The sequence below is a fragment of the Lacerta agilis genome, chromosome 17 (assembly GCF_009819535.1).
Source record: "Lacerta agilis isolate rLacAgi1 chromosome 17, rLacAgi1.pri, whole genome shotgun sequence".
Taxonomy (NCBI): Eukaryota; Metazoa; Chordata; class Lepidosauria; order Squamata; family Lacertidae; genus Lacerta; species Lacerta agilis.
This window is the reverse complement of record NC_046328.1, coordinates 2,151,914-2,171,899: the sequence shown is the minus strand read 5'-3', so window position 1 is coordinate 2,171,899 and position 19,986 is coordinate 2,151,914. Positions and strand designations below refer to the sequence as shown.

Sequence of the window (19,986 nt, the reverse complement as noted above, 5' to 3'; positions counted from 1 at the left end):
TAAGAATTGTTTTGACACTGGAACAGACTCCCCACGTGACAAGACTCTCCTAGCAGAAATTGGATGGCCATCTGTCATGTATGATTAGTTAGTTGAGATTACTGCATTGGACTAGAATGATCCTGGGATCCCTTCCAACTCTACAGTTCTGATTGTGACTGTAGCAAGAGCTACAATCAGTTCCCTGCATTCTCTTAGGTGGGACAACTGCAGGAAAATTCTACAATCATAGGTAACTTGTGATGTCAGAGTTCTGATAGCAAGACCTCTACTGCATATTGACACTCCTGTATGCTCATTTAGGAAGCTGCAGAGGGTCAGTTATAACAAGTATATCCAGATATCCGCGGAAAAGTATTTGAAAATAGTGTAACTTTGTGGTAAACCAACTTGCTTTGGATAGTCCCCCCCCCCCGCTACCCAAGTGGCTTAGAGACTCCAAACCAATAAAAACTTGTCAACTTGAGAGCTTCTAACAATTCACCTGGTACTGTTTCCAAGCCCAAATTGTCTTGCTTTAGATCGTAAGGCACCATATTCAGCATTTATGCCCAACAGGCATATGAACCAGCTTTCCTGGATTAGCTTACTTTACTGCACTAGTAAGCTCGTAGAAGTTAGCTAAATGAATTACAGACATATGTAATGCACAAGTGACAAACAAGGGAATGAGAACCTACCAACTGGAATAAAAGATACTCCACTTTGAGCTAGTACCTCAAGATTGCAATTGAAAAACCTATTTAGTGTCACTGTTGTTTATTAAATAGACTGAAACAAAAGTTTGGGGCATTTCCCCAAAGGCCATCTTCCAATTTACTTCCATTGAAGCAGGGTTAGAGATTAACCACAACTGTAATTTAACAAGAGATTGATTCCAATTGCTTCCCAGTTTACACCAGCTATTTGTAATCCCATCATAGGAGCCAATAGCTGTTAAATGGCAAGAACCAATGCCAGCTTCAATAGCACTAAATCTCAAATTCAATTTACCTGTTAAGTTCACCAGTTTGGCTGAAATAAAAACACTCCACATAAGCGAGTCATTAGTGAACTCTTAATGCTTGCATGTATGACTTCAGCAATGCAATCTCATTTGCTGAGGCTACCTTAGCTTCTCGTTTAAGGCAATTGTATAAGTTAGTCTACATGATTACCTTCTCCCCCTGCCAAGTATTTGCTAGATATTGTTCAACGGAATATTCAGCACAACCCCCCCCCCCAACACATACTGATGCTAAATCACCAGCCACCAAAAATGATGAAACAAGTACATTTGGGAATGCAACAGCTTTAATGAAACAAAGTGCAGTGAGGTTTACTTGGGTGGTGGTAAGTAGCAAGTTTAAATGCCACCCCTTAAACGTAGAACCAGGTGCAAGGTGGATTCCTTCTGGATGTTGTAGTCAGACAGGGTGCGGCCGTCTTCCAGCTGCTTGCCAGCGAAGATCAGCCTCTGCTGGTCAGGGGGAATGCCTTCTTTGTCCTGAATCTTGGCCTTGACATTCTCAATGGTGTCACTTGGCTCCACCTCCAAGGTGATGGTCTTGCCTGTCAAGGTCTTCACAAATATCTGCATGCCTCCCCTCAGGCGCAGCACAAGATGGAGGGTGGACTCCTTCTGGATGTTGTAGTCAGACAGGGTGCGGCCGTCTTCCAGCTGCTTGCCAGCGAAGATCAGCCTCTGCTGGTCAGGGGGAATGCCTTCTTTGTCCTGAATCTTGGCCTTGACATTCTCAATGGTGTCACTTGGCTCCACCTCCAAGGTGATGGTCTTGCCTGTCAAGGTCTTCACAAATATCTGCATGCCTCCCCTCAGGCGCAGCACAAGATGGAGGGTGGACTCCTTCTGGATGTTGTAGTCAGACAGGGTGCGGCCGTCTTCCAGCTGCTTGCCAGCGAAGATCAGCCTCTGCTGGTCAGGGGGAATGCCTTCTTTGTCCTGAATCTTGGCCTTGACATTCTCAATGGTGTCACTTGGCTCCACCTCCAAGGTGATGGTCTTGCCTGTCAAGGTCTTCACAAATATCTGCATGCCTCCCCTCAGGCGCAGCACAAGATGGAGGGTGGACTCCTTCTGGATGTTGTAGTCAGACAGGGTGCGGCCGTCTTCCAGCTGCTTGCCAGCAAAGATCAGCCTCTGTTGGTCAGGGGGAATGCCTTCTTTGTCCTGAATCTTGGCCTTGACGTTCTCAATGGTGTCACTTGGCTCCACCTCCAAGGTGATGGTCTTGCCTGTCAAGGTCTTCACAAATATCTGCATGCCTCCCCTCAGGCGCAGCACAAGATGGAGGGTGGACTCCTTCTGGATGTTGTAGTCAGACAGGGTGCGGCCGTCTTCCAGCTGCTTGCCAGCAAAGATCAGCCTCTGTTGGTCAGGGGGAATGCCTTCTTTGTCCTGAATCTTGGCCTTGACGTTCTCAATGGTGTCACTTGGCTCCACCTCCAAGGTGATGGTCTTGCCTGTCAAGGTCTTCACAAAGATCTGCATGCCTCCCCTCAGGCGCAGCACAAGATGGAGGGTGGACTCCTTCTGGATGTTGTAGTCAGACAGGGTGCGGCCATCTTCCAGCTGCTTGCCAGCAAAGATCAGCCTCTGCTGGTCAGGGGGAATGCCTTCTTTGTCCTGAATCTTGGCCTTGACATTCTCAATGGTGTCACTTGGCTCCACCTCCAAGGTGATGGTCTTGCCTGTCAAGGTCTTCACAAAGATCTGCATTTTCTCTGCAAAGGGGGGGGGGAGAAGCAGCACAATTCAGATTTGGAAAAGTCTCACTTCATTTAAGATGCCCCCGTCTTAAAACAAGAAGCCAGCATCAACCCACTGACTAAACAATACCAACTCCGCTTGCCTAAGGCAAGGAGCTCCGCCCCCTTCGGACCAACCAGGCAGAAAGAGCGCAAGGATGCGCGCGCAGCCCAAGCCGACGCCTGGCTACGTGACCTCACAGTGCCTGGCTGCGTCACAAGCGCAGGCGCGTTAACGGCCTTCGCCGTGTTGTTTTTCGTCTCTTCCTCGAAGCGGCCATTTTTGGCCGCAGCTCCTTCACGGTTTTTTGGCCATTTCGTACACGAACTGGCATGCGTACACGTCGAAATGACAGCAACTCTTGAGGAATATATTGTAACCCCTCCCTTAAACGCTGATGACCCTTCAAGTACCAACTAAACCGGATTCCCTTCCCGTCCCACCAAACCACGCCCTCCTCTCACCCACCCCGCTCGCCCGACCTCCGCTTTCGCCCCCTCAGCCTCTCCAAAGTATCCCTCACGAGCCCAAACACCCTTCAGTAAACAGCCCTTCCTCCTAGCCTGAAGGTAACTTTAACGAAGAAGCCAAGCGGCGGAGGGGAAAGGAGGAAAACAAACCATATTTCCCAACGAAAAATATCTCACCTCAGAGCTCGAGCCGGTCCAAGCAGACAGCAAATTCTAAGCGAGGAGAGGCGATTTGTTCTAACTGCGCAGCTGGCCGCGACCTCCTTTTATACAGGTTTTTCGCTGAACAATAAGATCACTCCGCCAAAAGAAAAAAAAACCCACCCAACAAGCTGACGTAAGAAGGACTACTTTTCCCGCTCTGCGCGTGCGCTCTGTCAAATCGTATGCCGAGAAGGGAAAAAGCAATAAAGAGGTGACGTCAGGAGCTGTGACCCCGCCTTTTTCGGGGTTTTTTTTTTTAACTAGGAACGCGGAAGGATAAAACTGCCTCAGCTGCGATAAGTTATAATTGGCAGTTGGGGGAGGGGGAAAGAAAATAATGTGTGAGGGAGCTGAGGCAAAGACCCGGACTGGGTTGTTTTTCGCAAGCCTGGAATTGTTTGCAATAAATACTGTATAGAATAATATTGTTCTTGTTATTACATATTCATTTATACCCTGCCTTTTCCCCTGACGGGACTTAAGGCAGCTAACAGGTTAAAAAAAACCCCGCCAAAAACAGAGAAAAATCAGTTCATTTAAAAAACTACACAATTAAACAATGATAAAATTAAAACTATATACTGTACATAAACTTATGCCTGAATGTCAGTAGCACAAGAGTCTGTCTGATCACTTGGAGGAGCGAGGTTGGGCCAAATTATTCATCCCTCGGCCATGGGCCTAGCTAGGATTTTTGTGGTGTGGGGGAGAACCAACGTGATTGGTCAGTTAGATAAGCATTTCTATGGTTATACTTGATGGGGGGCAGCTGCCCCCTGCCCCCGCCCCCCCCCACTAGGCCCATGCCCTCAGCCTAACCTTCCTCGCAGGTTTGTTGTGGAGGAAAAAAGACACAGGAAAGAGACGTGCCTCTCCACCATCTCAATTGTTCCTCTAGGAAAAGTGAGGTAGGAAGGAGGGAGTAGTTGAGGGGACCTCTCTCTCTCTCTCTCTCCTTCTCACTTTCAACGCAAAGTTCAAAATTAATTTCTTTCTCCAGTCACGTCACAGTTGTGAATATAGGTTCACATGAATATCGTATTCTGCTGCACCTCCTCTCTCCCCAAGAAAACCATAGCAAGGGGTAGGGTTGAGACAAATCTGTCTCCACCATAAGCCAAGTGAAGGCCTTCATCCATCTGTCACTTGCTCCAGTGCTTTGCTTTTCCTCCTTCTTCCCAGTTCCTTTTTCCTTTCGTGCAATGAGTGAGCCTGGTTTGCCTTTTAATATATGCACAACACTTAGAAGGGGGGAGTTGCTTAACAGAAATGAACTTATATTTAAGAAAGACGTTTGCACTCTCTTACAATACTAGCTTTCAGGCTGCAGGTGCAGGTGTTGGTTTTTTAAATCATAACCCACACTTGAGAGAGATGGAAAAACAAGCAAGTTTGCATGTAGACCAGCCAAACCAAAGTGAAAAATTTAGCTCAGCACAGCCCTCTCTTCCCGATGTGCAAGCTTTTTAATATACGGTGCTCTTCTTTTTCTCCCATGGGAGAACTTTAAAAAAATAGAACCTCTACCTGCAGTCTCAAGTGATACAGTCTTGAATCCTACCACCAACTGATTATGGCTACTGTGGCTCCTCACTTGCCTCAGAATGGACTTATCCACTCCAGAATGTGGGTTGAGATCATGTTTTTGAATTCTTCCCTTCTGTAAAAACTCCATGCCAACAAAAAACCAGCACAACTGTCTAAAGGCTGAGTCCAGTACACTTTCTCCCTCGGGATGACAAACAGCAAAATGTCATTATGCTCTTCTCCTGATTGTGGGCTTCCCATAGGTGACTTGGACCACTGTGGAAACAGTGTGCTAAACTAGAATGGCTTTTGGTTTGAGCCACAGGGTTCTTCCTTATGTTTTTATGTCCCTAGCACCCTACATTTGTAGTTGCGGGAGCAGACATTCAAAAGCTAATTTTCCTGTTTGTAATTTGAGTGACAGGGATAAGCTTCTCTCCCACTCTCAGGGCCTTCCGATGGAAGCTGAATGTTGGAGGAAGATTGAGGACAGAAATGCAGTGCAGAGTTAAAACTACAGAATTTGACCCCATAAGATGCAGCAATTGACACCAACTTGGATGACTTTGCAAGAGGATTAGACTTATTAATGGAGGATAAGGCTATTGAAAGCTTCTAGCCACAACACTTATGCACTGCTTCCGCTATTGGAGGCAGTGTGCCTCTGAATATAATTTGTTGCAAGTCACAAACGGGGAAACACTGTTGTGTTAATCCCCTGCTTCTGGGCTTGTGGTTGGTATTGGCTGCTATGAAAACAGAATGCTGGAATAGATGAGCCTTTGTTCTGATCCTAGAAGGATCTTCTGTGTCTTGAAAATGTGGGGCTCCAATTTCAACCATTTCATGTTGCTGCACACGTGTAAGACTCAGACATGAAGAACGGAGTCTGGATCCAGAATCTACTCCTCCTCTTATTCATGCATAAGCCATTTCCTCTTGCCTCCTTTTTGTTTATGCCCAAAAGGAAGTAGCTGCCTGAACAGCTGACTAAGCCTGAAAAACAGGATCAGCTGAAAAACAGGATCAGCTGAAAAACAGGATCAGCAGCAGTCCCAGCAACAGCTGTTTGATTGGATTGAGGGCTGGCCAAAGAAAAGTTCACATGACTGGTTGTATTGTTCTCTTTGTAGCTCATTGGGGTTTCCTTTGGAGCCTGTGTGAATTGGAGGCCAGGGCTATATTAACAAAAGCAGATGCAACCTTCCAAAGTTGCAACAAAAAACCCAAAATACTTCTGAGACTAACTGAGATTAACTGAGCTTCACACACATGTCTGGTTTTGAAACTGTTTTCCTGTTGACAGATTCTAGCCATGTTGGCTTGTTGTTGTTTTTTAAATAATTTTTATTGTCAATTCTTTAATCTTTATTCAATCAATATTCAATATTCAATATTCAATCTTTATTCAGTTTATTCAATGTTATGTGTTCTTCCACATTTACCTATATATGCTCTGCAATAAAACCAACATATTTCTGAACAAGATCTACCACACCATCCCATACCCTAATGCAGGAGTAGGAAAAGTTTGCTTGGAATCCATCTTGTACTCTTCAGTTGAATTTCCTGAGAACTGGGTTGGAAAGTGGTAAGGCAGACCAGATAATGGAAATGGATAAGGTGGATTTTGGAAGGGCTGATACTTGCAGCCAGGAGAATCGGGCCACAAAGCAGGATTTGGCTTATAAGGTAGAATGCTTTGGGAAGAATACATGGCAAACTCATCAGGCAGGCTGGCTGGGATCCTGGGCTGACATAATCGACAGCAGGAAAATGAAAGCCAGAAGCCTCAGCGATAGTCTTGTAGCTGTTCATCCTGCAATTCTGGAACCAGTTTTTAACCTGCTCATCCGTCAGTTGCAGCTCCGCGGCCAAGCCTTTCCTTTCCCACTGCTTCAGATAGGTTTGCCGCCGGAAGGTGCTCTTCAACTTGCAGACCTGCTCTATGGTGAACGCTGTGCGCAAACGGGAGTAGTGCCATCGATCCTCCCGGTCCAGGTTCATGTCAGAAGCGGCGCTCTCGCTCGCTTCACTAGCCTAGACTGGCGCGCTTGCGCAGGGTCCTTTGCGGGTCTTGCTTGGCGAGCCATCGGCGGCAGTTTCCCGGGCCTTGCTGCATCCCTCTACTCCACTTCTGACGGCGGTGGCGTCTCCTCTGTGCAATCCTGCAGAGGGCTTTGGCTTCTTGGGCTGGGCCTTCCACAAACTGGGAGCGCTCGGAGCGGACACACAGCTGATATGGGGCTTGCGCTTAATCCCCTGCTGATCGCAGACCCACTGACCCATGTGCGCACGAAACACACCGACCTCCACGCCTCTCCTCACCATGTTGCCTTGTTATAGCAAACATACAAACAGTTTAGTCTTTGAGGTGGCATAAGACTCTCACCACGTTTTTGAGATTTGCTCATTTACAAATACAGGTTTGGGTCTAGGTCTGAACATGCAGCACCAGTTTCCCCAAATGCTAACACCATGTCCCACTGTAGCCTTTTTGCAGACCTTTCCGTTAACCTTGGGTTCTTTGTTGCACCCGGGAGGTGAGGGAGGAAGGAGTCAAAAAAAGACACTGAGGATTTGAAATAGAGAAAGAGTTTATTATTCCTGTCATTTAGAATGGCAGGAAGGCACCCGTGTGATAACTCACAGCGAACTGCAACTAATGGAAAGATACACACAGCTTTTATCCCTTTTCAGGTTCCTCTTCCCCCCCCCTAGGAATCCAGCTTTGTAATGCTTTACAACCTTGTTATTGGGTGAAAATTCCTGTCTCGCACTCTTATCTCAAAGTGGGGGTTAAGCAGCCCCTGGCTGCTCCTGGTACCTCCTGCCTTTCCCTCTAATTGGCAGGACCATCCATCAAAGAATTATCCTGTCTCTGGCTATCTGGCAACATTCACATCCCTCGGCCAGGAATTCCTGTGCCATCCAGGGAAGGGGCGCTCCAGGGAAGGGGCGCTTTTCATTGATTAATGATATGCCAGCGAAGAAAGGTATGCACTAACAGAATAAGTTTCACAAAGAAAAAGCTAAATATTACACCAATAACATAAAAATATAAAAAGGCAAAAGGGGCTAAAGTTTTACAAACTCAGGTAAAGCTAAATATCATTTATAGAGAGGCTAGGAATGCTACACATCAGTAATACAGAGAGGCAAATAATTGTAGAAGCTACATATCAAACAAAAGAACTTATAAAAAAATGTTAGAGAGAGAGAAAGAATATCAGTTTAAAAAGACTTAAAAGGGAGAAGAAGGAAGGTAAAAAAAGGACTTAAGAGACTTGCATAGAGAAAGGAAAGTCAGTTAAAAGGACTTAGTTGCATAGAGAAGAAGGTAAAAGGGGCGACTTACATAGAAGAAAGAAGATCAAACTATCCAGGGGAGGCTTCCAGAACTCCAGAGAAGGCTTTCAGTCTAAATATCAGTTAAAAAGACTGACTTTCAGTTCAGAAAACTGAGAACTCCAGAGAAAGTTTAAAAACTCCTATTCAGAAAAAGGCTTGAGTCTGTATAAAAGACTGTCTTTCAAAGAAAGCTGGAAGTTCCCAGTTATTTAGTCCAGTGCTCCCCTTCCACTCAGAGCCAGGTAAGAGATAAGGAGAAGAGGAGGAGGAGGAGAGGCCCCCTTAGCTGCTCACTTCTTGATTAACAGTATGTTAGTAAAGAATGCATGAGGTACAGTATAGAAAGCTTAAGAAAGCTTGGTTACAAACAGACTTATAAACTTATAAACTAGAGAATTAAAACTCTCCCTCTTCACCACCTGCAAAAGCTCAATACTTTTGTCTCCTTCACTAGCTACAGTCATATCCACGCCATACATTTAAAACATGTTGTTTTGCCAAATAATGGTGAGAACTGTAGTTTAAATGATGCTGGAAATTATAGCTCTGTGAGGGGTAAACTACAGTCTCCCAATATTATTTGGGAGAAGCCATGACTGTTTGGGATAAATCATAGAATCTTCTTGTCCAACCCCCCAGGTGTGGTTGGTTGGTTGGTTGGTTTTAAGTTCCTAAGGGGTTACTGACAAGAAGATCAGAAATGGCAGGCATGCTTTAAATATATGGTGGGTGGGTGTGCGTGCAAGAAATGCATCTTTTTTGCATTTCAGAAGTTTGCAGTCTGCTAGTGCAATTTGTTCTGTATTGTGCCCGAAGAACTGACATTTAAAAAAATCAACACAAAACATTTATGGAAGAGCAAGAAGCCTCACAAATCCACCACTGTAAATATGCTTCAGTAGTGTCCACTTATCAAAACAAATTAATGTTGCCAAACCTGTTTCCTCTAGATAAATTTGTGAATGCAGGAAATCAGGAGCATTTTCTGGAAAGTTTAAAAGAGAGGAAGAAAAACTGGAGATGCCGGGGATTGAACCCGGGGCCTCATACATGCAAAGCATGCGCTCTACCACTGAGCTACATCCCCTGGGCGGCAAAATTGTTTCCTACGAAATGGGATAGCAAAATAATTTAATATCATGAGCTGTAATTTATGACATAATCGCAAAAGCGCCTAGGATTTGGTAGTGGTGAAGAAGATTATGTCGAAAAATGAAGGGGCGGGGGTGAAAGCGGCGGAGGAAATAAAATGTACATACCCGAATTAAAAGTTTAAGCGCTCACTGTGTGCGCCCAAGCTTTGCAACGGTAAAGACAAGCAACGTACTGCAACGCATCTGCAACGCAGTGCAGAACATGCAGCACATTAAATGCACAAAAGCCCTTTTCAAAAAGTGCTACGAAACAGTGCTCATGTTGTGGAAAATAATGCAAGCAAGCTAAGGATTTGCTTGCAATCCTTTGCACCTCACACATGTCACTTCTTTGTGTCCGCGCATGCAAATCGTAGCATTTCATGACTGAGCAATGGAGGCAAAGGAAGAAAGCACGCATTTCAGCAAACAGCATATTTTAACTTTAAAAAGGGCGAAAGCATGCATTTCACCAAATATTGAACACCCCTCCACCCAATTTAATTTTTAAAATGTGACAAATAGTGTTGGGGAAGGAAAAGAAGCACAACCTCCCCGTCGGGGAATTGAACCCCGGTCTCCCGCGTGACAGGCGGGGATACTTACCACTATACTAACGAGGAAGAGCTTCGCTTAGAGTTCAGAAAAACGTCACTTGAGACTACAGTCAGTTCGATCTGTGTGCCACTCCTTGGCAGTGAGAGTTCCTGTTTGCAAAGCAGAGGGGCTTGCAAACACTAGGAGCGACTTAGGAGCCGCGAATGCAAAACCTGTAGTTGCATTCATTCATTCATTCATTCACGCAAACAAAACGTACAGTTAGTTCGTAGCAGAAGAAAGGATGAGACAGTTGCTGGGCTCACAAACCCTCTGCAAAATCTAAATCTCACCAGTCTCTTTGTTAAGCTGCTCACCCCGCCGTCATAGGAAAACATTGCAGGGCGGTGCGAGGGGTGCTTTAATACTCCCGCTCCGGCCAACCTGAAATGCAATGATATTCAATGTGAAAAATATGCAGTTGTAACATTCAGCTCCTTCTTTCTTTCTTTTTTTGCAAGGGGCATGCTTTGCGCTGCACAATACATTTCTGATCTCTGGAAAATGCCAACCGGGTAGGCAAGGAGGTTTTTTAAAAAAGAAAAGCCTGCCGAAACCCGGGATCGAACCAGGGACCTTTAGATCTTCAGTCTAACGCTCTCCCAACTGAGCTATTTCGGCTGATAAAAACCACTTTTACCCGGCTGGTACTACTTCACTATGATGTGTTTATTTTGTTGTTAGTATTAATTGGCCCAATTCTTAACCTCGCCACGAATTTACCGCGCTGCCTGGGGGGGTGGAATATAACTTTGTAAATATTTTGCTGTAAAATGAAAGTCTAAGCCTATTTCTCACATCTCTGTGCAGCTAAGCAAGTCTCAGCTCAGTTGCAAGGGGGGGGGTGGATATGAAAGTAAGATTCAACTGCCTGTTTGTTCAGGTTTTTGTACATGAATGGCAGGAGGAGTCATCCTGCCCCTTGCCTTGGGCAGCAAAAGATCTTGTACAACCCATGTTAAGAAGGGAGGGTGTGGATTCCCTTAATAACACACTGTTACATGCGTGTTTATTCAGAATGAAGTCTCACCTACCCTCCAACATTTCTCCAATGAAAACGGACATCCAAGGGAAAGTAGGACATTCTGGGATCAAATCAGAAACTGGGACGGCTTCTCTAAAACTGGGACATCCTTGGAAAAAAGGGACACTTGTAGGGTGTCTGGTCTCTTTGAATTCAATGGCACATAATCCCAGTTACAGGTAGGTAGCCATGTTGGTCTGCCATAGTCAAAACAAAATAAAAAATAAAAAAATCCTTCCAGTAGCACCTTAGAGACCAACCAAGTTTGTTGCACACGAATGCTCATACCTAGAACAAACTTGGTTGGTCTCTAAGGTGCTACTGGAAGGATTTTTTTATTTATTTACATAATCCCAGGTGAATATCAGACTGCAGCCTTACACAGGAGTAAGTCCCTTTGAGCTCAGTGAGACTTACCTCTGGCAGAGGATATGCATATTCAGTCGTACCTCAGGTTACGTCTGCTTCGGGTTACTTTTTTCGGGTTACATACTCTGGTAACCCAGAAGTGTCCCGTCCCCCGCCCACGGTCTGCGCATGTGCAAAGTGCAAAATTGCATTTTTGTGCGTGCGCGATATCGCCGTTCAGGTTACGTACTTTTCGGGTTGCAGACGGCACCCCGGAACCAATTAAGTATGTAACCCGAGGTACCACTGTAGATAGAGGGCTAGACACACTGCTGTTTTATAGGGAAGGAATTCAAGCATGAGCCATCATACTGCACCATGTTGCACATGTTCTAGTAGAAGGACACAAAAATGTCTGCAAATATGACATGAAGTCGAGCAACATCAACCCGGCTGTGTGGGAATCCCTTTCAGATGACTGCAGTGCCTGGAGACAGACAGTCACCTCATAGCAGTAACCAGAGGAGGAATGATCGCTGGGAGGAGCGCAGAGAGAATAATAGAACCACAGAATCACAGAACTGTAGAATTGGAAGGAAGGGACCACAAGGGTCATCCAGTCCAACTCTCTGCAATGCAGAAGAAACGCCATGGTACGCCTGCAGCAGCACAACTGGATGCCGTCATCTGCCCCAGTTGCAACAAAACTGGTCTCTCCCACATCAGTCCCTAGAGCAGTGGTTTTCACTCAGTGTGCTGTGGCACACTGGGGTGCCTTGAATGATGGTCAGGGGTGCTGTGGGCAACACTGGCCTCTGTCCCAATTTCCTTCTATCCTTCTTCTGTTGCTCTCTCGCATCTCTGCCTCTCAAAGGCTTGCACAGCTGGTTTTTTGTTTGTTTGTTTTTTTGCAGCAGCAGCCCTGGCTACAAGCTCCCCAGGCGAAGGGTGCCTCTGGGGCTGGCCAGGGGGTGCTTCCCAGGCCCCTGTGGAGCAGACAGCAGTGTGAGGAGGCACCTCTCTTTGGGGCAGCTGCGGCTGACCAGAGGACTCCCGATGAGAGGGGAGAGGGGAGGAGAGGAGGCTGAGGGAACCCTTCACAAGGGAGGGTATTAGGAAAAGGGTGAGAGGCTGCTAGATCTGCATGTAAGGGGTGACCTAACTGGGCTCCTGAGCGCCACAGGGGTGCAGCAGAAAGGATGTAGTTGGTCAAGGGAGCCGTGGGCTCCGAGAGGATGAAAACCTCGGTCCTACAGTCACAGCAGTCACTGTAACCTTCCAACAGTTTGACTTCACCCCCAAAGGTGCACTCCTCCATTGTCTCCCAAGACAGACAGACAGACAGACACCAACAAGAGGTATAGATAGATATATGGCCATGTGTGTAGAGGGAGAAAAAACGTAAACACTGGGGTCAAATGAAAATGAAATACATAGAGTCTGTGACAAATTAAAGGTTAAACGTGTGTGAAAGGAGAACAAGGGAATGCTGGGGACGTAGTGTATCTTGATTTCATTATGGCTTTTGACAAAGGCCCCCATGATATTCTTGTGAATAAGCTGGTAAAATGTGGGTTGAATGAGATAACTGTTAGGTGGATTTGTAGCTGGTTAACAGACATAATCTAAAGAGTACTAATTAATGGGGGGGGGGTTATTGGGTTGTTGTTGTTTTGACCACGTATCTTGTGGTTTTACATTGTGGTTTTATTCTGTGACCTGCCCTGAGACTGCCAGGTATTGGGTGACATATCATTTCAATAATTAATCATAATCACAATAATCCTAGGAAAAAGTGATATGTGGGGTGCAGCAGGGTTTTGTCCTGAACCCATTGTTGTTCAATGTCTTCATAAATTACTTGGATGAAGGAATAAAGGGGATACTCATTAAATCTGCAGATGACACCATCTGGGAGGGGTAGCTAATGCCACAGAAAACAGAATCAGGATTCAAAATGACCTTAGCAGGTTGGAGACCTGGGCCTGAACTAACAAAATGAATTTTAATAGGGACAAATATAAAGTTCTGCACTTAGGCAGGAAGAGCCAGATGCACAAATATAAGATGGAGGACACCTGGCTTAATAGCAGAAAAGGATCTTGGCGTCTTGGTGGACCACAAGCTTAATATGAATCAACAGTGTGAGACAGCAGGAAAAAAAGTGAATGCTATTCTAGGCTGAATCAACAGAAGTATACCTGGAATACTGTGTCCAATTCTGGGCACCACAATTTAAGAAGGATGTTGACAAGCTGGAACGTGTGCAGAGGAGGACAACCAAGATGATCAAGGGTCTGGAAACCAAGCCTTATGAGGAACGGTTGAAGGAGCTGGGTATGTTTAGCCTGAAAAATATTCAAATATAATAAGGGCTGTCACATGGAGGAAGGAGCAAGCTTGTTTTCTCCTGCTCTGGAGGGTAGGACTCGAACCAATGGCTTCAAATTACAGGAAAGAAGATTCCAACTAAACATCAGGAAAGAGCTGTTTGACAGTAGAACAGACACCCTTGAGAGGTTGTAGACTTTCCTTCCTTGGAGGTTTTGAAGCAGAGCTAAATTTTCAATTAAGCTTTCAATAAATGACTTCCATTGCTAAATACAATGTTTCGTATTTCTAACATCTGAGATTTCACCTGTCATTTTCTTGCTAACACCAATCTATACATTTTCTAATTCCATCTTCATACATATTCATATCATCACAAAATTATTCTAAACACAACCAATATCTCTCATTTACTCCTTGTCTACCTAAATAATCATTAAAGCATTTCAATTGTTTTTGTACTATCTTTTTTGGCTTTTGTCTTATTAAATCGGTCAACTTTGCGAGTGCCAGATATTCAGATAATTTACTCTGCCACTCTCCTTTCGTTGGAATATGATTTCCCTTCCAATGTTGTGCCACCAAAGTTCTCGCAGCTGTTGTTGCATATAGGAAAATATTTACTTTTTCTTTTGGGATATCACCATTTATTATGCCTAATAAATATGCCTCCGCTCTTTTATTATGTGATGTTTTAATTATTTTTTTAATTTCTTCATGTATCATGTCCCAATAATTCTTAATTTTCGGGCACGTCCACCGCATATGAAACAATGTTCCAAACCTTTTTTATTTCTTGCACAATAATTAAAAGCTGTTAATTTGCAGTAATTATCTTCCTTATAGCTCCCAGGCACGTCCAACAGATAGATCGTGATCTACCGGTAGATCACTGGTTGTCTGTGGTAGATCATGGGTAGATCACTGGCTCCCCCAAAGAAGTCCAACAAGTTTGGCTCCCCTAAAAAACCCTCAAAACTTTTGCCCTGCACCCCCCCCCAAAAACAGGGATTTCCTCCTTCCCTAAAAAAGCTCAACAACTTTGGTCTGAATCCACCAAAAGGGGGGTAGATCACTGCCAGTCTTTACTCTGTGAGTAGATCGCAGTCTCTTGGAAGTTGGCCACCCCATTTGAGGCCTGAGTGCTGGCGCCAAGATCCAGAGCTGCAGTACAAGAGGAAATTTTTCTGATGCTTGAGCACCTTCCCTAGCTCAAATAATTATAGATTAGTTAAAATTAGCGGCTTGCCAGGGCCAAATAAGTAACAATAGCTCTGGAAAGAAATTGCAGCTAAATTCCCCAGGACTAAGCACAAAATGCACACACAAAATAAAACAAACCCAACACACTATGATTTCATGTCCCCATAATCTACTACTTTTATCTTTTTTGCAAATTAAGCAATACTTTTTATTTTATTTTTCAATTTTCCTGCATTTATAATCTGTTTTGCAAGCCAATGCTTCCTATGGAAAATTAGAAGAAAAACATGACTCAATAATATTACTTATGGCCAGCCTGTTTTTTAGTAAGAGAGGAGAAAGATGATAAACGCCATAATTCTTAACCTGTTGCAGGGCAAGGCAGGAAAATTATCAGGAGCCTCCCCGTCGGGGAATCGAACCCCGGTCTCCCGCGTGACAGGCGGGGATACTTACCACTATACTAACGAGGAGCTACACAAGTAAAAGTTTTCACAAACCGCAGATAAAACAAGCAAGAATATTTTCAAGTCCTTTTCTTTGTTTTGGCACCTTTGCAAGTAGAGGAAGTTACCCCAAAGTGCTGGCCGACGTGGCATATAACTGCATACGGTCCATATGCAGTTGTTTGTTTGTTTGTAACATGAAACAACAAACCCTGCAAAGACAGGAAACAATTTGAAAAGCATTGGCATAAATTGCATTAAATGGAGGAGGAGGGGAACTTTGCTGCATCTGCACTGGAGCTTCTGTGCATGAGATGACTTCTGCAGCCTTAGATTCCTTCTTGCTCCTTGAACAAAACTCGGTAGTACCTTCGAGGTTAGAGGACGTAGCGTAAAGCGTCCGGGCCTCTAATTAAAATTGAAATACCAGAAATGAAAAAAGGAAACGAAAAAAGATAAAGAGGAACCTTTTGGAAGAGGGAAACAGACCGGTGGAATAGTCCAGTTTACATTGTAAAACCTTTCTGAGCACAGCTTGCTAGTCATGGGGATGTAGCTCAGTGGTAGAGCGCATGCTTTGCATGTATGAGGCCCCGGGTTCAATCCCCGGCATCTCCACTTTTATTTGCCTTCTATTTGCCACATTTAATTTATGAAATAGAATGTGTCTTCTGCCTTAATTTGCACGCAATTGATTCAATTTCTTTCAGTACTTACTATCTCTCATGTTGGTTTTTTATTTTGTTTTTTTGGCAATGCTCCAAATATGCCATCTCCTAAACCAGGGAAATTAAAATGCAGTCAGAGGCAACCCAAAAGGGTCTTCAAAATACCCACATCATTATAACGATTTAAATCTTTTTTTATTCTTTTATTATTATCAACAAATAATGGGTGTTGGTCACTAGGTAGCACAAAATACAGTCACAATGTGTTAAGGCAGGAAGTAACAGCAGCATGCAAAATGAAATAAGGAAGCCAAGATGCATGGCTTGCAAGGACTCTGGGTTCCTCCAGGTGACAAGTCATAAAATAAAGAAACATAAACCAATCAGCATCAAAAGTATTTTGATTTTTATTAGCTTTGCTACATATTTCTCTACAGCTTGTGTAAGTTTTATCTGTGCAAGCCACAGACCACATCCTAGCATGTGTCAAGGTGTTCTCAGTGGCTCCCAGCTGGTTGCCCAGTAAACTATAAAGACAAGGAAAAGTTTCTTAGTGATTTTTTTATTTCAGACTTTACAGAGAGAAGCTATAGAACCCAGCCTCTTGGATAATGGCGTTGCCCCAAGTGAATCTCCACCCCCCCCTTCTCTCCCACTTCCTCATTCATCATCACCTCCTCTACGGGTGCTGCTATGTGCCCTCTGCCTTTGAGCTCTTTGCTCTCTTACTTTTAAGGCTCGCCGGGTTCTGGGAGATGGAGGGTCTGGAATGCTTTCTAGTGACGTGTCAGCCAGCTGCTGCTCCGGTTCTGCCTGCTCCTCCTCTCCTATCATTTTCCACCTTTTCCCCTCATCTGCCTCTGAGCTGTGACCTCCCGCAAACCCCTGTTGTAAATCTATACTATCTTCCTCTTCCTCCTCCCAGGAAGGGTCAGTCATCCAGGAATGTGCAAGTGACCTTGGAAGGGACAGCACATGGAAGAATCTCAACCAAGCCTATGAGGAGGCATGTAGTGGTGATAGGGGATTCCCTACTGAGGGGTACAGAAGCAGTGATCTGTGGGCCTGGCAAGACGTCTCAAGAGATGTGCTGTCTCCCTGGGGCCAAGATCCAAGATGTAACAGAACGGCTGCAAGGAATCATAAAACCCACTGACAAATACCCCTTCCTTTTAGTCCATGTGGGAACCAATGACACTGCAAGCCATAGCCTCCAGAAGATCGAAAGTGATTATGAGGCTGGGCAGGAAGTTGAAGCAATTAAATGCACAAATTGCCATCTCATCTGTCCTCCCAGTTGAATGACGTGGCCCAGGGAGAGGGAAAAATAGGGGAAGTGAACAACTGGCTTCGCAAATGGTGCCAGCAGGAACGGTATGGATTCTTAGAAAACAGTCTGCGGTTTCTTGAAGATGGACTTCTGGCAAGTGATGGGCTGTACCTCACAAGGGTTGGGAGGAATGTTTTTGCCTAGAATCTCAAAAACCTCATCAGGAGGGCTTTAAACTAACTTATGTGGGGGAGGGAGACAGTGGTCCTGAAGGTAGGAGTTTATCAAGTGCTGAAGATGATCATCCAAATGTCAAGGACCAAATGGAGCAAACAGCACACAGACCTAGTGGCGGGAGGAAAAAAATCTTAAATAAGAAACTAGGGGAAATGATCATGGGAAATCAACAAGATGAACTTGAGCTCTTGGTAAAAGTAAAGGGACCCCTGACCATTAGGTCCAGTCGAGTCCGAGTCTGGGGTTGTGGTGCTCATCTCGCGTTACTGGCCGAGGGAGCCGGCGTACAGCTTCCGGGTCATGTGGCCAGCATGACGCAGCCGCTTCTGGTGAACCAGAGCAGCGCACGGAAATGCCGTTTACCTTCCCACTGGAGCGGTACCTATTTATCTACTTGCACTTTGATGTGCTTTCGAACTGCTAGGTGGGCAGGAGCTGGAACCGAGCAAAGGGAGCTCACCCCGTCGCAGGGATTCTGTATACTAATGCACAGAGCATGGGAAATAAACAAGATGAACTTGAACTCTTGGTACAGCAAACTAAATACGACATAATAGGCATCACTGAAACTTGATGGGATGAGTCTCATGACTGGAATGTAGTAATAGAGGGATACAATCTATTTTAGAGAAATAGACCAAACAGGAAAGGAGGAGGAGTGGCGCTATATGTCAGGGGTGTGTATACCTGTGAAGAGATCCAGGATTTAAAACCAAACTGAGAGTATCTGGGTCAAAATTAAGGGAGAGAAAAATAACAGTGATCTCATTGTGGGAGTTTACTACAGATCCCCAAGCCAAACTGAGGACACAGATGATGCCTTCCTGGAACAGATGGCCAAGCATTCAAAAGGAAGTGGGATAGTAGTAATGGGGGATTTCAGCTATCCTGATATTTGTTGGATGTCAAACTCAGCCAAGAGCATAAGGTCGAACAGATTCCTCACTGGACTTGCAGACAATTTCATTGTCCAGAAAGCGGGAGAAGCAACAAGAGGATCAGCCATTTTAGATCTGGTCCTAACCAATAGTGATGACCTGGTTAGTGGGGTAGAAGTGGCAGGATCATTAGGTGGGAGTGATCATGCTCTTCTGGAGTTTATTATACAGCAGAAAGGAGCAACCAAGCATATTAAGACTCACATTCTAGACTTTTAAGAAAGCCGACTTCAGAAAACCCAGGGAAACGCTGGGTGTGATCCCATGGTCAGTAATACTAAAAGGGAAGGGAGTTCATGATGGATGGGAGTTTGTTAAAAGGGAGATATTAAAAGCACAACTTCAAGCAGTGCCAATGAGAAGAAAACATGGAAGGTGCCTAAAGAAGCCAGGGTGGCTATCTAAAGAACTTTTAACTCAGTTAAGATTTAAAAGGGATATGTACAAAAAAATGGAAAAAGGGGGAAATCACCAGAGAGGAATTCAACAAATAGCCAGCCACGTGTAGAGACAAAGTCAGAAAAGCTAAAGCACAGAATGAACTCAGGCTTGCTAGAGAGGTTAAAGCAATAAAAAGGGCTTTTATGGGTATGTCCGTAGCAAAAGGAAGAACAATGAAACAGTGGGGTCACTTAGAGGAGAAGATGGTGAAATGCGAACAGGAGACAGAGAAAGGGCAGAACTCCTCAATGCCTTCTTGCCTCAGTCTTCTCCAAAAAGAAAACAGTGCCCAATGATTCAGCAGCAGAAACACAGCCCAGAATCAGGTGGGAAAGCCCAGAATAAATAAGGAGGTAGTACAGGAATACTTGGCTAGTCTGGATGTATTCAAGTCTCCAGGGCCAGATGAACTACATCCAAGAGTATTAAAAGAACTGGCAGAGGTGATTTCAGAACCACTGGCAGCAATCTTTGAGAATTCCTGGTGAAGTCCCAGCAGACTGGAGGAGGGCAAATGTTGTCCCTATTTTCAAAAAGGGGAAAAGAGAAGACCCAAACAATTACCGCCCAGTCAGCCTGACATCAATACCAGGAAAGATTCTAGAGCAGATCATTAAGCAAACGGTCTGTGAGCGCCTAGAAAGGAACGCTGTGATCACTAAAAGTCAGCATGGGTTTCTGAAAAATAAGTCATGTCAGACCAATCTGATCTCATTATTTGACAGAATTACAAGCCTGGTAGATGAAGGGAACGCTGTGGATGTAGCCTATCTTGATTTCATCAAGGCCTTTGACAAGGTGCCCCATGGTATTATTGTAAAGAAGCTGGTAAAATGTGGGCTAGACAATGCTACCATTCAGTGAGCTATTATCACCCATAATAAACTACAGTTCCCAGGATTCTTTGGAGAAGCTATGTGTTTTAAAGGTACGGTGCACAGAGAGTACACACTCAGTGGTTTAGACCACAGCTTGTCAATCTTGGGCTTGTCAATCACAAGGTTGGTGGTTCGAATCCCTGTGACAGGGTGAGCTCCCATTGCTCTGTC

The 19,986-nt window shown here is 44.8% G+C and overlaps 1 protein-coding gene and 5 non-coding genes across 8 annotated transcripts; 1 reads left to right on the top strand and 5 right to left on the bottom strand.

Annotated features, from left to right (window-relative positions):
• Window positions 1–1,275: 1,275 nt before the first annotated feature.
• UBC (ubiquitin C) lies at window positions 1,276–3,535 on the bottom strand. Of its 3 annotated transcripts, none has more exons than XM_033174240.1 (3): window positions 3,397–3,535; window positions 2,714–2,724; window positions 1,276–2,485 (listed from the first exon to the last, which is right to left on the bottom strand). In XM_033174240.1, the coding sequence occupies exons 2-3, from the start codon at window positions 2,717–2,719 to the stop codon at window positions 1,346–1,348; spliced, it is 1,146 nt and encodes a 381-aa protein (XP_033030131.1). In that variant the 5' UTR covers window positions 2,720–2,724; window positions 3,397–3,535; the 3' UTR covers window positions 1,276–1,345. The 3 variants fall into 3 exon arrangements, with proteins under 3 accessions (XP_033030131.1, XP_033030132.1, XP_033030130.1); XM_033174241.1 differs by having other exon boundaries at window positions 1,276–2,463; window positions 2,692–2,724; window positions 3,397–3,525; XM_033174239.1 differs by having other exon boundaries at window positions 1,276–2,724; window positions 3,397–3,514.
• Window positions 3,536–9,316: 5,781 nt separating this feature from the next.
• TRNAA-UGC lies at window positions 9,317–9,388 on the bottom strand. Its single transcript has one exon. It is a non-coding gene; the product is annotated as a tRNA-Ala (tRNA).
• A 597-nt stretch (window positions 9,389–9,985) lies between these two features.
• Window positions 9,986–10,057, bottom strand: TRNAD-GUC. Its single transcript has one exon. It is a non-coding gene; the product is annotated as a tRNA-Asp (tRNA).
• A 522-nt stretch (window positions 10,058–10,579) lies between these two features.
• Window positions 10,580–10,652, bottom strand: TRNAF-GAA. Its single transcript has one exon. It is a non-coding gene; the product is annotated as a tRNA-Phe (tRNA).
• A 4,686-nt stretch (window positions 10,653–15,338) lies between these two features.
• Window positions 15,339–15,410, bottom strand: TRNAD-GUC. Its single transcript has one exon. It is a non-coding gene; the product is annotated as a tRNA-Asp (tRNA).
• A 519-nt stretch (window positions 15,411–15,929) lies between these two features.
• TRNAA-UGC lies at window positions 15,930–16,001 on the top strand. Its single transcript has one exon. It is a non-coding gene; the product is annotated as a tRNA-Ala (tRNA).
• Window positions 16,002–19,986: the final 3,985 nt, after the last annotated feature.